Genomic DNA, 20,306 nt, shown 5'->3' with positions numbered 1-20,306 from the left:
CTCCTCAGATGGTCCCATTTCATATATTAGGAAGTTGTTCTTCCGACCTCAGTGTGTTCATGAGCTTTAAGTCGTAACGTGGAAACGGGGGCGTGCCTACGTTCCCACAGCCCTATGTTCCCACACTTCTAAGACATTTTTTTTTTCACTGAAAATTAGGCCCTATGTTCCCACAGCCCTATGTTCCCACATTTCTAAGATTTTTCTTAAAATTCGGCCCTATGTTAGGGTTAGGGTTACATTCCATCTGTAGTCCATTGCTAGCCCGGCGTAGGGCCCGGCGTAGGGCCCGGCGTAGGGCCCGGCGTAGGGCCCGGCGTAGGGCCCGGCGTGGCTCCGCTCGGTGCTTTGCACCGCCCAAGACGATTGTGATTGGTTTAGAGAAATGCCAATTAACCAGAGCACGTTTTTCTCCCATCCCGGAATGCTGTGTGGACAAGCCAGATCCTCCTCCGCAGCGTTGTGGAGGAAGGTCTGGCAATGGGAGACTATGTCGTCAGTGATGAGGTGCTTCACTCTGAACTGTCCCATCACATCCCAACATAAACACCTGCTTCTTCTGTCCTTTCCCTGCAGCTGCGAGGAGCCTTGTCCTCCAGGTAAACACGGCTCTCTATGTGAACAGCGCTGCCCCTGTCAGAATGGAGGAACGTGCCATCACGTCACCGGAGAGTGCTCCTGTCCCGCCGGCTGGGTGGTACGACCTGCTCCACAGCCACAACATCATCAGCTAGTGTGCATGCCTATCTGAGTTCAACTAACAGAGACATCTTTATATGAGCCCAAATCTGAGATCACCATGTTTGTGTTTGTTCTTTCATATCACAGTTTTTCCATGTCAAAAAAAATCTGTTTCCTTCACAGAGTTTAATTCACACCATGCTTGCGTTTAATATCATAAGGGGATGCTCATATTTACTCATGTAAGGGAAGAAGCAGTTCTGTCACCACTGCACCTGCTCAGACTCAATGAAATTGTACAGTTTGACAGAACCTTTGCATTATTATCAAACAGCAAGCAAACGATGGAAAAGGTGACAGCAGATTTTGAAAACACAACAACTTGCTTGTAGTTGCAGTTCCATAAAAACCAAATGGATAATATTTAAAGCTGGCACTGAAAGCTTGGTCAGATTTTGTTTCTATTCTCCTGATCTGAATCATAATTTGTCTATTTTACTACTATACGAGTTTAAGACTACTAAAAGAGTTTTCTAAAAAAACAAACAAACGAATTCCTCACACTAAGCTTATGAAAACCTACCATGTTGTTATCTGTACTGAAACTTAACTATTGGCACTTTATCAAACCATTTCAAACGACGCCCAGCTCTAGTTACAGTATAGGTTTCTGTTATTGTGAATGAACTCATGGTGCCTATTCCACACGTATAGTAGCTCGATTGCTTCGTTCCGATCCAGGGGCTAAAATGATACTGAATTGTTGCATTTCTCCCTTGATTCGTTTGTGTTCACGCAGATGTTCAACAGCAGTCCAAAGCAAAGTTGTGAACAAATGCCATGCGAGAGCAAAGTGTTCTCTCATTGGTCAGAAATCTTACCGGAAGAATTTGCCTCAGGCCAGATTTCCCTCTTCTTTTTTCGTCGGAAAAGAAACAAACATGGAGCACCGTAGTTGTGAGTCAGTTCTTTCGATTGCTGGCAGTCGCATTGAAAACAAACTGTTCCACCGATCGTTTGGAAGCGAGCCAAGGACCCTTTTTTGGGGATCTCGGCTCCCGCTTGTTTTGTCCCTCTGAGTGTGATTGCTGTGTTCATACAGTATACGCTAGCCTGACGTGGTCATACTCAGATTCTAGTCAAAATATGAGTCTGATACTGGTCCATTGGGCTGTGATTATGGGGCGTTTCAACCGAACCAGGAAAGAAAATGCCTTGGCACTCTATTGGATAGACCTCCAACCAATCAGAGCAATGCCCCATCTTCTTAGCGACCATCAGGGCAAGCTGATGAATTCAACTTTTGCCGAATCCCGTAGGAAGGACGGCAAAAACATGTTTCCGATCGACAAATGCCTTGATCGCGGTTCTCTGTTCCTCTTTTAAAATGAATGCTCTGTCGATATCTTCTATAACAGACGCGATGGCGGAATCTACACATCTCAATTCTCCAGCGGCAGCCATCTTTGTTGTAAACAAATTCAACCCAAGCGCTCTTTGGTGACGTGGTTGATTACGTTACTGTTAATCTTCTGTCCATCATCGTATAAAGCCCGTCCTGACAATTTGATTGGTCCGAACAGCTCTGGTTGGAGCATAGTTGCTCCACAACGGATCAAGTCCAGACCGAACTTCCCGACCTCAAATGTTGTGGGCGGGGCTAAGTTCGGCTGGCATCCAGGCTAGTATACGCCCAAACAAAACGATCTTTAGGGATAAACGCTTCCAGTCTTGGAGCAACTGCTCCAAACGAGCCAGGAGTGAAAACACCCCCAGTGATTTTATTTTAAAATTCCCTGAGTGGGGTGCCTGGATAGCTCACCTGCTTGAGCGTGCGCCCCATCTACAAAGGCTCAGTCCTTACCGCAGCGGCTGCGGTTTCGGTTCCGACCTGCGGCCCTTTGCTGCATGTCATTCCCCCTCTCTCTCCCGTTTCACGTCTCAAGCGGTCCTGTCTAATAAAGGCCTAAAATGCCCCCCAATTTTTATTTTTTTTTTTCACTGCGTAAAGTCAATTTAAGGTTATCAACCTGAGCAGAACATTTTAATGATAACAATCATTTCTACCAGATACATACAGACGTCACTTCTGTCATCTACTGTGACAAACTTCATTCATTCATAAAGCGTTTGGTATTAACACGAGTCTGTCATTCCAACAGTAATACCTTTAAACACTTTGTATTCACACGTTTGATGTCATGTCGTCTTCCTCCTCAGGGTCCGGTGTGCGCACAGCCGTGTTCCTTTGGATCGTTCGGCATTAATTGCTCGCAGGAGTGCACGTGTCGCAACGGAGGCCTGTGTGACCACATCAGCGGCCAGTGTCAGTGCAATGCCGGCTACATCGGGGAGAGGTACAGTGTGACAGTGTGACCGCACCATTATATCAAAACTTTATTGGACGACCTCGGGGAAATAAGCTGGTTGGAACGGAAAATATTAGTAGAATTCAGCCGGGAGAAAGATAAATATGAGTGCACAGATTTGTAATAAACCGTAAATACAGAGGGGAAACTGATAGAATCAGTTGGTGTCAATGTAAATATGTTAATAGGAAATACAGAGAAGGAGTATAAAACATTTATCTATGAAATGCAAAGCTTGACAGCACTTGAGATGTTACCAGCAAGCCCGACTGCTTCTTTAAATGCTGTTCGGTAATATGTGAAGTATTTTAATGTTGTGTTCACAGTATGGAATCACTTTGGTGTCAGATTGTGACATTTGCATTAAAATGAACCGCTGCTCTTCCTCAATATAACATGCTTTGTTCCCAAAACACATCGACTGTCCCCCAGCCATCGTGGTTTCTATCATCAATTATTAATGTAACGTCATAAGATAAATATATAAACCAGCGTAAATACATCAATATACAATACACAATACAATCTTCTTTGTAAAATAGTTTTTGCAAACTACAACATTTGATCTTTAATGGATTAAAGTGTTCAGAGAAAAATAGAAATTAATATTAAACCATAAATAAACATGAATATTGTTTCATTTCAACATTTCATCCCTTCTTTTTTTATTTTTCAAGATAAAAAAGCAAATTCTACTGATTCAAGCCCTTTTGTTAAAAATATAGTATAACCAAAGACCATTGGAGATTACATTTATAAAAACTCCCACACTTTTCTCTTCTTTGACTCATTGTTTGACTCATCCTGCACTCGAGGGATGTGATTTGACTTAAAGCTATAGTGCGTAGTTTCTGTCTCCCCCGTGAGGAATTCTAAGTGATGACAACAACACTGTCGGTGCGTCCACATGATACAAGCCTTCTGTGATCGGGCTTCACCAAATGCCATTTGAAATGGTTTTCGTCTTTATTTCCTCCATCGTCTTCGATACTGGCTATTAGTTGAAAAACACTCTGCAGCCCCCCCTCTTCTCTGGTCAGCTCTGTCTCTCTCCTCCTTCCACTCTCTCTCTCTCTCTCTCTCTCTCTACCTCCATCTTTCTCTCTCTCTCCTCCTTCCACTCTCTCTCTCTCTCTCTCTCTCTACCTCCATCTTTCTCTCTCTCTCTCCTCCTTCCACTCTCTCTCTCTCTCTCTCTACCTCCATCTTTCTCTCTCTCTCTCCTCCTTCCACTCTCTCTCTTTCTCTCTCTCTCTCTCTCTGTTTCTCTCTCTACCTCCATCTTTCTCTCTCTCTCTCTCTCTCTCTCTTTACCTCCATCTTTCTCTCTCTCTACCTCCATCTATCTCTCTCTCTCCTCCTTCCACTCTCTCCATATCTCTCTCTCTCTCTCTCTCTCTCTCTCTCTCTCTCTCTACCTCCATCTATCTCTCTCTCCTCCTTCCACTCTCTCCATCATTCTTTCTCTCTCTCTCTTTCTCCATCTTTACTCTAAATTGAGCCAAATTACCTCCATTCATTTAGGTCCCAGACAGGTGAATTAGCCTACACGGAGTAATTCCTAGATTGAGTTCTCCTTCTCTCCGTCCACGTTCTAATGGAATAAGCCGAGATAAGAGTCCTGAGGAAGTCGCCATGATTTAAACGTGACACAAAACAGAAATCCTCCCGGAGCCATTTTAATTGAGTGATTTGTCTATTTCTTAATGGTTTCAACGTGCAGACGTGTTGAGAATGATGCCGAGCCGTCGGCCTAACTAAGGCGTTACCTTAAAGAGCGGTGCTCATTATAAAGACCACTCAGGGTCTGTTGACCCTACACTGGTGGGAGTGTACGTGATAGTCGAGTACATGTCATCTGTGGTGAGAAACCCCCCGCACACTGTCTAACTTGCAAAAAATATTGAATGCAATAGTAGGCAACGTTTTGGTTCTACACAAACTTGGCAAATGGCAAATGGTGTTACATCCTGAGAAGCCCTCTTTTATCGGAGGTGACTGCTTTTACTACACCAATCAACAACTTCCACATGAAATCAGGCATAAATGCATAACATTCATTCACACATACATTACTATAGAATAGACAGAGTTTGAACTTAAATACAACCCTCTCTATAGTAACAATAGTATATATCATACCAGAGCAATGTATAGTACATGGATGTCAATTTCTGTATAATGAATGCACTCAAAAAATAATATAAAACATTCATAGACAGACATATTTCCAAAACCTGCTGGTACCTTATCCATTAATGGATAAATAGAGAGAAAAAATATCACAATAAAAACAACAAGAGCCCTCACAAACAATAATGGGAGAATAAGGTTCGCTCTGCAAGTGTGGAATAATAACACCACTCTGTTTTTATGTATTTATTTTGTTTGCTGGCAGCAGAAGAATCATTGATAATTGTTTGGATTGTAAATGTGTGTTTACAGGATCATTCAGCCCCAAACATTTTGAAAAAAAAATACTTTCAGTTGTTATTAGTTTGAGATTTGAGTACTTTTACATGCACTTTTGTGCTGAACCCGAGTTGACTGAAAGAAAATGGCCTGATGATGTCAGAGAATAACTGTTTCTCTGATTCTAGCAGGTGAAGTAAACTCAAAATCATTCCTTCATTTTGTTTTTTAGTTTTCCAAACTGTATATATTGTTATTGGGTTTCCAGACAAATGACAGATAATAGTGACTGAGTTTCAAAGCCTCTGAACACCCCCACACAGGTGATTTGAGTTATTCTGGCTGATCAGACCTCTGCCCAGGTTGAAGTGGGCCGGAGCTTTGATGGGAATTTATTTCAATCAGGAGAGACTTCATTGCAGATATGCAAGATTTATTTGTAAGTTACATATGCAAAATGTGAATTGTACATAGACTTTGGAGATTAGACTCCATCGTATAAAATGTATATATGTTTTAAAGGGTTAGAAAAACCCAGACATAAAAACCCCATGGAGTCTAGACACTGGTGGTGGTGACACATGGTGGTGATGAAGGGGCATGAAGACCGGATCGAAGGGAGCGGTAAGCCAGAAGAAAACCGAGAGCGCCGTGGGTAAAGATGCCTGGAGGTGGAAGGGGAGGAGGAGGGTCGCACTCTTTCCTGAAATGACAACTGACAGCTGCAGAGGAGAGAACAGATTTAAAACATGGATTTCATGCTGTGATTGGCTTGTGAAATACATGGCCGATTCTGATTGGTTTAACTGAAAAGTGACTCCCTCGAAAACAGCTGATCAGTTTAGGAGAGAAGTGATAAAGTTATTGAAGTCTCCCTGAAAGAATTTACGCTGAGCTACATTAGGTCACAAATTTCATCAACCAGTAAAGCGTGTTTTATACTTCTGTGTAAAATCTACGCTGTGGCTACGTACATAGGTATGTGGAGACACGGACCTACGCCGGACTCTAAATATGGAACCCACTCAAATCTAGGCAAGACCCACCCTTCAATAGCATTCACACACTACTATTGGCCAGGCGTCCGTGCTTATGCAAGGTAACGTAACCCGATTTTTCAGGTCCTATCCCCTGACCAATCGGCTATCCTAACCTTAACCACTTGAGGTCAATGCCTAACCCCAACCAATCGGCCTGCTTCGTAGGGCGGGACTTGGCTAGAAGTTACGTGGGATCCATAATAACGCTACGCCGTAGGCTGAAAATGTAACAACACGTCGCGGCAACGCACGTCGTGTCTTGATAGCGTTGCATTTCCCCCTGACTCATCTCCTGGTTCTCCTTCTCCATAAACAACATGAAATCAAGGAGAGGGTTAACTTTTCCTGCTCCAGATTTCCCACCGTGGTCAGAAAGCACAGAGAGACACTTTGTTTCTCTCACTATGACTCTCACTTTATGACTCGCCTTGAAGATTATCATCGTCACTCTCTTACTTCTCCCTCACTCTACCACACACTCCCCACACACACACATGCAGGCATGACGCACACACCAACGCACAAGTATAAACTTCAGGCCACTTATGTAGGCTACGGCGAAAGCTCTGCGTGGAGCCTCCGCAGGACCATAAATCACGCTTAAAGGAGAAATCCGGCACAAAATGAACCTAGGGGTTAATAACACATGATTACCGAGTCAACCGTTCTCTGGGATATGTTTTCATGCTAATCGAATGTGACCAGTTTTTTCCCAAACCGCTAATTAGCTTATAATGCTAGTCGTCGGGGCAGAGGGTAAAGTAAAAAGAAATCGCTAGTGGTTACTGGTTACACGGCGTTCATCGTTCGACTGGTCGTGACTGTTTTCCCAAGATGGCGCCTGCCTGTATACGTGAACGGTACAGTCTTTATAAACTATCTTTTTAATAAACTGTCTGTACACTTACAAAGTTCTCAATGCTTCGGTTTACATGTAGGGACCCTCATTATGCTACGGTTGAAGTGTGGTGCTATTTTGAGCCTTGTTAGTGGTATAGAAATTGTTATGGGTAGCTCCCTCTCCAACCTGTGTTGGGGTTTTTTTTGTCTCTGTTTGTCTGTGTGTCTCTGTGTGTGTGGCCGTGTGTTTCCACCTGGAGTGCTGGAGGCGTGTCCTGGAGGAAGTAGGTCAAGGGGAGTGGCCGATTCACCTGCACAGCCGTTTTCTTCACAGCTGCAGCTCATCTACTACAATCACCCAGCAACACTTAAGATCTGGCCGATCTCCCTGTCGGCGCCAGTTCGTTATCTACATTCAAGTGGTAACTTGGCTCTGTGTATCTTGCGCTTGTATCCAAGTTAGTTTTGTTGTGCTCTCCAGCTCTAGTCCTGACTTCCTATAGTTGATACTTACCTTGTGTTTTGTTGTGCAGTGTCCGCTCTGACCAGCTGCTGCCTCTGCTGTACCTACAACCTCCAGTCTCACCACCAGCCTTATTCTCCGCCTGTGGAAGCCACTCCAACCCAACTCAGCCTGTCCGCCTCGATACTCAGCCTCCCTGGATCCTCCTCTCTCAGCTCGTTTCCGCAACTCAGACAGCCAGGAATCTCCTCGCTCCTACATTATCCTCACTCTTCAATTGAGTATAACCGTTTGTTCATTAAAACTTTTACAAACCACTCTTTCTGTCTGTCTGTGTGTGTGTAATCTCTGCGTTCTGGGTCAGAACAAACCCTAACAGAAATAGCGATTTCTTTTTACTTTACCCATGCCCCGACGACTAGGGTTATAAGCTAATTAGTGGTTTGCGATAAAACTGGTCACGTTCGATTAGCATGAAATCATATCCCAGAGAACGGTCGACTCGGTAATCATGTGTTATTAACCCCTAGGTTCATTGTTGCGCCCGATTTCTCCTTTAAGAATGATAAAGGTGTCATTTGTCCCTCCCTAACGGGTGCAACAAACCAGGAGGCTCAGGAAGATGTCATTCAATCAGTCTATACACAGCCACACAGTCCTGGGAAGAGGTCCAATCAGCTAGGATAACTGAAAACACCTGTGTGGGTGTTCAGGGCCTGTAAATGAGGCTTTAAATGACTACAAAACACTATCAAAAAGGAAAAAACAGCTTCTGTGGAAAAAAACACAAAAAAATTAAAAGTTAACAAAACCAGACTTAAAAACAAACAATGAAAGCAAAAAAAACTTGTCACCTATAACTATGGTTCTCAAAGTGGGGTCTGGGCATCTCCTGGAATCCCATGAAGGACCCCTGGGGGTCCCCAGACCCCACTTTGGGAAACACTATTATAGGTGACTATTTTTGTTTTTTAAGTCTGCTTTTGTTTCCTTTCTTAATATTCTTTTGTACAAAACAGAATATAAAAAATGGGGAATCATTTTTTTTCACAAAAAAAGTCACTATACTTTCATCCATAAGTAAGACAATGACAGAATGTATGACTATTTTGGTCACGGCTTTCTTCCACTTTCTGTAATAAAACAAATCTAAAAGCAAAAATCATATCAGATGGGGGTCCATGTTCTAATTTGTGTCAGTTTAGGGGTCCTTTTAGGCAAAGCCTATTTAAGAAACAACCTTGCTCATTTGACCAGAAACATTCCGATTTAGATGTCTGTAGTATGTAGATGTTCTACATGTCTCAACACTCCTCTGTTATTGTTTTTTTTACCAACCCAGATGCCAGGATGAATGCCCAGTTGGCACCTACGGGCCGCAGTGTGCCCACAAGTGTGACTGTCAGAACGGAGCCAAGTGCTACCACATCAACGGGGCCTGCCTGTGCAATGAGGGCTTCAAGGGCCCCAGCTGCCAGGACCGCTTCTGTCCCGCCGGCCTGTACGGACTCATCTGTGACCAATACTGCCCCTGCAAAGCTGCAAACACACTCAGGTACTGAACTGTGGGTCAGTGATGCACAAAAAAACCTGCTACGCTTTTATACTCTGCAACACACTATGAATAGAGGAAGGCTGTGTTTGAATTACTGCTTGTTCAACCCTGAATTATTGATGTCTTTGCACCTGTGTGTACAGTTCTTGCTCTGCTAAATCATAATCTATAAAACACTCCATTCAAGATCCTTTTGTGAAACTCTTAAATGTTAACCAAAAGAAGGTCCATGTGCAATTTCATAATTTTGCATTAGGGATGTTAATGATTAAGCGTTTAACCGTTGACCGACAATAATCATTTTGAACGATTATTACTATCAGTTAAAGGAGCACTATGAGTTCCTGCATGACGTCACTTCTGTTGACGTTCCAAGTAAATTCAAATCAAAACGGAGCAAACTCGCCCCTCCCCCCATGTTTCCGGAACTCTCGTGACTAACTGACTAATTGTCACTTACCCACACCCCTCCCCCAACCATCTTGTCAGTGATTGGCTGGAGTGGTTTGTTGTATTTTGGTGCCTATCCTGTGCCTCTAGTGTTTGTTTGACGTTTACGACCCCTGTGTTGTCTCCCGAGACCGGGCTTTTTCACGGTGTGTTCAGGGGGCAGCCAGCTAGAGGATCAAGGAGAGAGGCCTACGATTTGAGACAAAAATGAAATCGCGCTAAAACCACGCAGGAACTCATAGTGCACCTTTAAACAGTTGAAAACCATTTTGTCAAAACAAGTAGGGCCGCAACTAACAATTATTTTCATTGTCGATTCATTTGTCTATTATTTTCTCGATTGTTAGTTGTTTGGTCTCTAAAATGTCAGAAAATGGTGAAAACTGTGGATCAGTGTTCCCCAAAAAGCCCAAGATGACGTCAAATGTCTTGTTTTGTCTACAACTCAAAGATATTCAGTTACTGTCACAGAGGAGAGAAGAAACTAGAACAATATTCACTTTTAAGAAACTGGAATCAGAGAATATCTGCTATTTTTCATAAGGAATGACTCAAAGCAATTAATCGATAATCAAAATAATTGCCCATTAATTTAATAGTTGACAACTAGTTGATTAATCTTTGCAGCTCTAAAACAAAAATAAAAAAGTTATTAAAAAACTTTATTAAAAAATAGGTTATGCAATTTATTTTTTAACTGCTAGTTAATTTAGGTAGTCAACTTTGCACCAACACAAAGAAAGAGGAAGGTAATGGACATCCGGCCGAAATGAGAGACATCCGGCAGAATTTCTGTCGGCACCTGAACAATCCTGGAAGTGAAACGTCGTGGATATAGACTAGGGCTATGTTTAGACGAAAACAAAGAGAAAATGCAAAAGTGGCGTTGCGTTCTCACTTTTTATTCCGCATTTAGACGAGCGTTATGGAGGGGAAATCTGCGTGCATATGGTGACGCAAAAGTGTGTGAAATGCGATCCACCAAGTCCGTGCGCCTGCGTAGAACCTTCCTTCTACTTGTCTCCCTCTCCTCCTCCTCTCTCCCTCTCCTCTCCCTAGTAGCGCGAAGCGAACAACAAAAGCTGACAATTTTGTCTGGGCAGACGAGGAGGTGGAGTAATTGCTCCAAACAATGCACACACAGACACACACGCGGCACACACACACAGGGCACACACACACACACCCGGCACACAAACACACACACACACACACACAGGGCACACACACACACACACACACGGCACACACACACAGGGCACACACACACGTGGCGCGCACACACACACACACACACACACACACACACACACACACACACACACACACACACACACACACGGCACACACACACAGGGCACACACAGACACGTGGCGCACACACACACACGGCACACACACACACACACACACGGCACATGCACACACATACACACACATACACACTCACACACACACACTCGCACAGTGCATTTTTACCCTTTAGACGGGAACACGACGGTGGAGCGTTTTTAAGATTTCCACTCTGGTTTAACTTTTTTGCGTTTTTAAGCCCCAAAAATGCCGTCGCTGTCTAAACGAAAGGCACATCTGATAAAATATGTTGTCGTTTTCACCCGCGAGCGTATTCGTGTAAACAGGGCCTAGATAATAGTTGATCAGGTGACAAGGGTTGGCTATCGCTCAGAAAAAAACCCTCTAAATTAGCATGCCTACTTTTCATGCAGATAAAAATATTCACTTTACTTTGTAGACTGACTGACTTCTAATCTCTCGCCCTCTCAGCTGCCACCCTCTGTCCGGAGAGTGCACCTGTGCAGCAGGATGGGCCGGACTTTACTGCAACGAGACCTGTCCGGCAGGTTACTACGGCGGGGGCTGCAGAGAGCCGTGCGCCTGTGCCAACGGAGCCGACTGCGACGGCATCACTGGAGCTTGTATGTGTGCCCCGGGGTATATAGTAAGTGCCGAAAACACAAACACAAAGCCGTGGTGATTCATATCTCACGTTGATAAAGCTATCCAATTTGCTAAATCCTCCTAATCACATTACCGCTTCACATTAACATCAGGAGCTGCAGGTGTTTTGTGAGATTGCTTTTGAATACTTTAACCTCTCTGTTAATGTAAAGTAAACAGACCATTTCAAGTTGTCACAAGAAACTCCTGCTGGAGACAGTTTCACTGTCTTTTGGTTTTAAGAGAAACACAATGTCTTTGAGTTGAACAGGAGGCTTAATGAATCAACCAAACAGAAAACTTCTACATGGGTCCCAATGCTTAAAGGGATAGTTCAGATGTTTGTTCAGTGTGGTTGTCTGAGCTACTTCTCCATAGTCAGTGTGTTAGCTACAGTAGATGGCGGTCAGCACGCCCCCTGTTTGGAGAATCAGGCAGGAGTACCGACGTGGAAGCTAAGCTAATGTCCTGCTCTGGCCGGGGGCAGCAGCTAAACACATTTAGACACCTAAAAACATCTATATCAGTTTAACCCTTGTGTTGTTTTCCCGTCGACCAACAAGCAACTTTTAGTTTTTGTGGGTCAAAATTTAAAATTAAAACTTTTTGGTCAACGTTTTGGTCGTCTTTTTCGACACTTTGGTTGTTTGTTTTTTTTCCACTTTTATCCAAGTTTTTTTTGGCACTTTTCCCGATGTTTTTGATGATTTTTTTCAACGTTTTTTTGTAATTTTTTTTTCAAATGCCATAAAATTGAATACATCACCCAAATGCAATGAAAGTAGTGAACTGATAATTTACTTTACTTGTTGTATGGAACCATCCACGTTGTTGTGTTTTTTTTTTTAACAATTTGGTTGAAAGAAACCCAAATTTGTGATATAGAAACTTTCTGAAAATGGGTCAAATTTGACCCAAGGACAACAGGAGGGTTAAGTGTACGCTATATTTAGAATATTTTCAGCACTTTACCTTGCTGTCAGACAGCCCTTTACGACGGGGAACTGAAGCCGTTATCTCTGCTCTCTTCAATGCCACCAGTCTCCTTTGACTTAATTTTACTTTGCAGAACACGGCATTTAATGCTATACTGCTGCCTCCATCAGTGAATCTGTGACTTTGGTGTTTTAAAGGGTTAGGAACTAACAAAACCAACAAACTAACCGATGGAGGCAGCGATAAAGCAGCAACTCCCGTGTTCTCGGAGGTCAAATGATGTACTAATACATTGCAGCAGCTGCAGGTATACATAGCAAATATACTAATACATATATATATATATATATATATATATATATATATATATATATATATATATATATATATATATATATTAGGGGTGTGCAAAGAAAATAGATTCATATTTGAAGATAGATAAATAGATAGATAGATAGATAGATACTTTATTGATCCCCAAGGTGAAATTCAAGGTCCCAGTAGCTTACAGACATCACACACAACATACACATACATCATAACAGGATGATAAAATAACAAATAACAAACAAATCCACATGAATAATATGGACGATAAAAGATACTGAATAAACTAAATAAATAATCCACATGAATGTACTAAGGGATGTATAAGATATATATATATATAATATACATACATGGGAAAAGTAACTACATTTACATACTGTGAATCGTTTTTTTAATGGAGAATCGTTTTTGACTCGAAAATTGATATCGAATCGTGAGCCTAAAAATCTGAATCGAATCGTGACATTTTCTGAATCGTACACCCCTAATATATATATATATATATATATATATATATATATATATATATATGCTTAATGACACTACTTGTGCCTCCACCACACCAAACAACATCTAAATTGCTGTATATTCATCCAGAAGTTTAGTAGCTTTGTTCAGGTGCCTGCTTCAGTTGAGGTTCTGTCCAGCCAACATGTGAAGATGATGTGTGAATAATGTGTGCCGGCATGTTTGCAGCAGCAGCAGGTGCAGAACATGCTCTATAACCTGCTGAGGTTCATTTATCAGGTGCTGTTGACTCTGCAGGTTTAGTCGTAGAGTTCCTGTATATGTCCTGTAATGAAGAAAGGCTACTGCAGCTGCAAACCCCATGATATAGGTCAGCCTGAAGGAGAAAGAGAGTGCCTCGATGTCAGGGCAGGGTTGTATATGTAAGCAGTAAAAAGAGTGTTGGCGAAAGTAGATTTACTTTATCTCATACTCTGGGCCCTATCTTGCACGCAGCGCGACACAAAGCCCGACGCAAGTGTCTTTGCTATTTTAAGACTGTCCAGCGCCCACGTCGTTTAAATAGCAAATGCGCCCATGGGCGTGCTGGTTTTACAGGGAGGTGTGTTCAGGTGTATTCTGGGCGTATTGATATCTTGAGGCAGTGGGAAGTGATCGCGCCATTGACCAACAAAAACCTGGTCTAAAGTCAATAACGCAGCATTTCATTGTTATTTTAACAGCGCATTAGTAAAATGCGCCTAGGCTTGTGCAGAGCACGCGCACGATATGCTTTTTACACACACAGGGACGCACAGTAGCACACACACATGCAGAAGATTAAAAAAAAAAATATTAGGGTCCAAATCCTCCATCATAATAGCAATGCTCCAAGGTCCAAACGCGCCTGGCTTTTAAAGGGAATGGGAGATGATCTCTGATTGGTTTATTGCATGTTACGCCCAAAACACACCTCTGATTAATGAAGACACTAAGTACAACCCTTTTGAACCATGCGCCCAGCGCACGGACCCTTTTTTCAGCCGTCAAACTAGCAAAAGTGGATTTGGACACGCCCTAAACACACCTGCGCTATGCGCTACACGCCGTGCGCTTAGATCGTTAAAATAGGACCCACAATGTTCAGCCTGTGTGTTTGTGTGTGGACTTGTGTAGCTATCATTGGAAGACTAACCTTTTGGTAGTTGTAAATATTAGTAAATCATTAATAAATGGTGATGTGTTTCACACTTTACAATAAGGTTCCCTTATGCCAGTTGAAAAAAAATCTTAGCATCTCATTAGTAAATGGTGATTTTTTACACTTGACCTTTTTGCAGTTATAAATTGTCGTGATAAACTCAGTGAACCAATGCCAAGGATGCTGGCTGTTGGAGAGACAGCTTAGCAGTACAGATACATGTGGGCTCACTATTTGGCAAGCAACAAGGGGCTGTTGCCCTTTTTAATTTAATGAGTTATAACATCTTATTAAAGGTACACTGTGTAGTGTTTTAAGTATTCAGACGGGCAAGTCCAAGGAGACTTCCATGTCGTTCCGCCATTTTGAAAAACTATCATCACTGACAGGGACATAGAGCACTAACCTGTGTGAATATACCTGTCTAGCTAATCCACAACGCGTTTTCGTTCAGAGCCAGCATCACGTGACTGAAACCAGCTGAGACGGAGAAGGAGATCAGTGAGAGGCGCTTGTCACTGCCTCGGCAAATTTGAAAGCCTGCACTGTACTTTAGTTCATAATGGAGGATCATACTTATGCCGAGTCACAGGAGAAGGAATCCTCGTCGCCAAAAAAGTGAAAATTGGAAGACATGTCATAGCTTCTTGGTACATAACGGCTACCGTAGTTGCAACACGCATTTGAAAAGGTGAGGCGCTAGAGAGCATATATTTGTTTGAATGCAAAATACAATTTCACCGCTAGATGGGAGAAATTCCTACACAGTGTACCTTTAAAGAGTTATAACAACCTAATTAATAAACTAATTACAAACCGGTCTTAAATCCTTTATAAGGTAGCCGTATTGTAAAGTGGTACAGAATTGGAAGTAGAAACAGGATAAATTGTAAATGTTGGATTTATCATTTTAGATAGATTCAGGCCAGGCAAGTGTTAATATTAAAGTGGCATGTAGCAGTGTGGGTGGTTTCTGACTGGTGTGTGCAGCAGTAACTGGAGCGACTCTGTGGTCCGGCCCTCCCGGTGTGTTCACTGATCCTGCAGTGACTGAGTGGAGAGTGGAGACGAGACACCTAGGAGCACAGAGATGACAGCGACTTTGATAATTGGACGGAGAACATCAGGGATTCTCAGCAGATGAAAGTAGGATGACGCTACAGACGAATGTCCGTTTGGTTTGTAGCAGCTAAATTCAGATAGATGTGGCTTTCAGCGGAGTGTTATTGATTTAAAGGGGATTTATTCTGCGCTGGTGACTCACAGTTTGATTCTCTGTGTGTCACCGCGTGGACATGAAACCAGCTTTGAGCAGAATTTCTGTGTGGTTTTCAGCACCAGTTTCGATCGATATCTGTAAACATGCAATTCTGAGCCAAGGTTTGAAATCTACACGACTGTCTGAACAACACCACTGATGTGACATATCATGAGGAACTGTTTCAGGGAAAAGGACAGAATTACAGAAAGTTTTCCTCCAAACAACTGACAGTTATACTGACCATACACTAGAAGACTTTGAAAATACTTTTAAAAGACGTTTGACACCTTCTCACATCTAAAGACAATGCATCACAAGTCACAGAGTTTTAGTCAGAGGATGTAAGATCTTTCAGGGTCACTATTTGCAAGACTTCCTTTTGAGATTATTTCCCATTGTGCTTCTGGGGGAAATTTCCAATAAAAAAAAGCTGTTGAATGGAGCAGAAAGAGAAGCAGCTGCCTTTGTTTGTGCAGCAGTTTGTTTTGAAAAATCAGACAAAAAGACACTACCCTGTTTGGTCTCCACCAGTGTTGCCACAGTTACTTTGAAAAAGTAACTGAGTTACTTTACAGATTACTTGATTTTAAAAGTAATTTAGTTACTTTACAGATTACTTGATTTTAAAAGTAACTAAGTTAGATTACAAGTTACTTTATTAGTTACATTCAGCAGCTGCTGACAACACCCCCACAGCCTCAACATAAAAATGACAACCGGTTTACTGTGAGGCAGCTCGGCATTGACAGTAGTAGGGATCTTGTTTACTATGGCATGAAAGAGAGCGAGTCAACCGTGTTTAAGGGCAGCATTTATCACAAAATAGTGACTGTATTTCCAGCTACAAAACGCACATCTCTCTCCTCCCTCCATTGTTGTTTACGTTTGTGCCGCTGCGTGGTACACGTGACCTGTCCTCATGCTGAAAACGTGACTTGTCGTCGCATACGTGACTTCACTCCCCGAGATGCAAGAAGAAAGTAAAAACAATATATATTTTTACTAAGGAAAATGACAAAAATAGTAACGCACAGTGACTTGGATAAGTAACTTTAATCTGATTACTGGTTTAGAAATAGTAACGCGTTAGATTACTCATTACTGAAAAAAGTGGTCAGTTACAAGTAACGCGTTACCCAGCATCACTGGTCTCCACTCTATCATGGTACACGTCAAACAGGAACTCTTGTTCACTCATGTAGTCATGTTTGTTTTAAACATGTAAGGGTGGGGGCTATTTCTGAGCGTTCAACTTGGGGAAAGAAACTTGTCTTTGTGTCGGCTGGTTTTGGCGAACAGTGCCCTGTATCGCCTACCAGAGGGAAGGAGGTTGAACAGTTTGTGACCAGGGTGTGAGGGGTCTGCCACCCGTTTCCTGACCCTGGACCGGTACAGGTCCTGGATGGAGGGAAGGTCAGCTCCCTGATGAGTAACACAGGATAACTCTTACAGTAGTTCTCCACAGTTCGTCGTAGCCAGTCTCACACCGAATGCTATAACAAATAAGAACGTAGTGAGTTCAAGCTAAAATGAAACTAGCAACAATGTTACATGTTGACAACAAATTAACAGAAAAAACACCATTTAAAACAATAAAGAAACAGAATGCTGGAGATAAATAAATACAAAACACAGTTTTACCCATGAGAAGGCGATTCAAATAAATGTACTCTATAATGGACCTTTTTCACGGCAGACATGTTGACATGTCATAGTAGGAAAAGCACAGGTGTATTCAAAACCATTAATGATGGCTGCATTCCACTTAGAGGCCCTGGTATTATGCATGCTGACTCACTGAAATATCTTACTGGGACACTTGATGGAATTGAGCCATCGTTAAGGTTATCAATTTCAGCTGTGCTTTTCCTACTATGACAAGTCAACATGTCTGCTGTGAAAAAGGTCCATGGAGCTAATGTTGAGGCAGTTTACCATGGAGACGCCACATGCAGACTGTAAATACATTTTTGGGGTGCACTGCTCAAGTCTGCAGGGGCGCTGCAGAGGCCACCCCCGATACACACAACCAGGTCTCCATGGCAACCACTTTTACTTCTACAATAAATCTCCAGGAAATAAACTAATTTCAAACAAGATTAAAAAAGCAGTATAAAATGAGACAGTTAACAGTATAAAAATGAACTGATGACTGATAATTATAATTATAATATTAATAATATAATTATTCATATAAAATGTATATTGAAATGAATACACAGTGACAGCAAGTGAAATCATTAACTCCACTACATTTGGATAAGATAAATAATAGAATAAAAACAACCAAGCCTCTGAGCTCAGGATGTCCTCGTGGAGCCAGCGTGTCCCAGTGACCTCTAATTAACTTGTGCTGCTGATGGCAGTTACTATAGATACATCACACTGAGCTGAAACCCTGCACACATGAACATGGAAATGATTAGCTAATATAGATCTTTGCAATTTGTTTTTATTCTGATAATACAAAGAGTCGTTTCTGAGTTTGTGACGCTTATAATATTCTGCATTGCTTTGCAGCAGCACAGCACTGTTGTTTTATGTTAACTTAAAGGCAGGGTTGAACTAAGGGGACATGAGCAAAAAAAAATCTAAAGTTTAGTTTCATGTGCTCACGTGAAACTTTCATGTGCGCACGCAAAACCTTTTCATGTGCGCACATGAAACTAAACTTTAGATTTTTTTTTTGCTCGTGTCCCCTTAGGAGCCAAATCGCTGTATCCCTTGCGCCGGAACAGATTACAAGACTTTAAAGGTCCCATGGCATGAGAATTTCACTATGAGGTTTTTTAACATTAATATGAGTTCCCCCAGCCTGCCTATGGTCCCCCAGTGGCTAGAAATGGTGATAGGTGTAAACCGAGCCCTGGGTATCCTGCTCTGCCTTTGAGAAAATGAAAGCTCAGATGGGCCAATCTGGAATCTTCCTCCTTATGAGGTCATAAGGAGGAAGGTTATCTCCCCTTTCTCTGCTTTGCCCGCCCAGAGAATTTGGCCCACCCATGAGAGAGAGAGAGACATCATGGCTTGAAAACAAGCAAAGTGGCAGTTGGTCAAGGCCACACCCCCACTCTCCACATTGCCCCCCCCTCTCTCCTCCTCAATAGCATTTAAAGCTACAGACACAGAAATGGCACATCCTAAGGAAAGCTCATTGTGGGACTGGCTCTAGTGGCTGTAATTCTGCACCAAGGCTGAATTTCGGGAAAGAGACTTCAGATACAGTATTAGGGGACCACTAAGGTCTATATAAAAGAGACTTCAGATACAGTATTAGGGGACCACTGAGGTCTATATAAAGAGACTTCAGATACAGTATTAGGGGACCACTAAGGTCTATATAAAAGAGACTTCAGATACAGTATTAGGGGACCACTGAGGTCTATATAAAAGAGACTTCAGATACAGTATTAGGGGACCACTAAGGTCTATATAAAAGAGACTTCAGATACAGTATTAGGGGACCACTAAGGTCTATATAAAAGAGACTTCAGATACAGTATTAGGGGACCACTAAGGTCTACATAAAAGAGACTTCAGATACAGTATTAGGGGACCACTAAGGTCTATATAAAAGAGACTTCAGATACAGTATTAGAGGACCACTAAGGTCTATATAAAAGAGACTTCAGATACAGTATTAGGGGACCACTAAGGTCTATATAAAAGAGACTTCAGATACAGTATTAGGGGACCACTAAGGTCTATATAAAAGAGACTTCAGATACAGTATTAGGGGACCACTAAGGTCTACATAAAAGAGACTTCAGATACAGTATTAGAGGACCACTAAGGTCTACATAAAAGAGACTTCAGATACAGTATTAGGGGACCACTAAGGTCTACATAAAAGAGACTTCAGATACAGTATTAGAGGACCACTAAGGTCTACATAAAAGAGACTTCAGATACAGTATTAGGGGACCACTAAGGTCTACATAAAAGAGACTTCAGATACAGTATTAGGGGACCACTAAGGTCTATATAAAAGAGACTTCAGATACAGTATTAGAGGACCACTAAGGTCTATATAAAAGAGACTTCAGATACAGTATTAGGGGACCACTAAGGTCTATATAAAAGAGACTTCAGATACAGTATTAGGGGACCACTAAGGTCTATATAAAAGAGACTTCAGATACAGTATTAGGGGACCACTAAGGTCTACATAAAAGAGACTTCAGATACAGTATTAGAGGACCACTAAGGTCTACATAAAAGAGACTTCAGATACAGTATTAGGGGACCACTAAGGTCTACATAAAAGAGACTTCAGATACAGTATTAGAGGACCACTAAGGTCTACATAAAAGAGACTTCAGATACAGTATTAGGGGACCACTAAGGCCTTGAAATTACACC

The 20,306-nt window shown here is 42.1% G+C and overlaps 1 protein-coding gene across 3 annotated transcripts in view; it reads left to right on the top strand.

The window, feature by feature from the left end:
- The window catches only part of LOC116067271 (multiple epidermal growth factor-like domains protein 11), a 190,032-nt gene that overhangs the window by 123,470 nt on the left and 46,256 nt on the right, over positions 1 to 20,306 (top strand). For all 3 annotated transcript variants that reach the window (XM_031323672.2, XM_031323670.2, XM_031323669.2), the window contains exons 8-11: positions 577 to 697; positions 2,902 to 3,038; positions 9,148 to 9,360; positions 11,596 to 11,770. In XM_031323672.2, coding sequence (XP_031179532.1) covers positions 577 to 697; positions 2,902 to 3,038; positions 9,148 to 9,360; positions 11,596 to 11,770 — 646 coding nt within the window. The remainder of the gene's footprint in view (positions 1 to 576; positions 698 to 2,901; positions 3,039 to 9,147; positions 9,361 to 11,595; positions 11,771 to 20,306) is intronic.

The sequence above is a fragment of the Sander lucioperca genome, chromosome 3, assembly GCF_008315115.2.
Source record: "Sander lucioperca isolate FBNREF2018 chromosome 3, SLUC_FBN_1.2, whole genome shotgun sequence".
In the NCBI taxonomy this organism is placed as follows: Eukaryota; Metazoa; Chordata; class Actinopteri; order Perciformes; family Percidae; genus Sander; species Sander lucioperca.
This window is presented reverse-complemented; position numbering and strand designations above follow the sequence as displayed.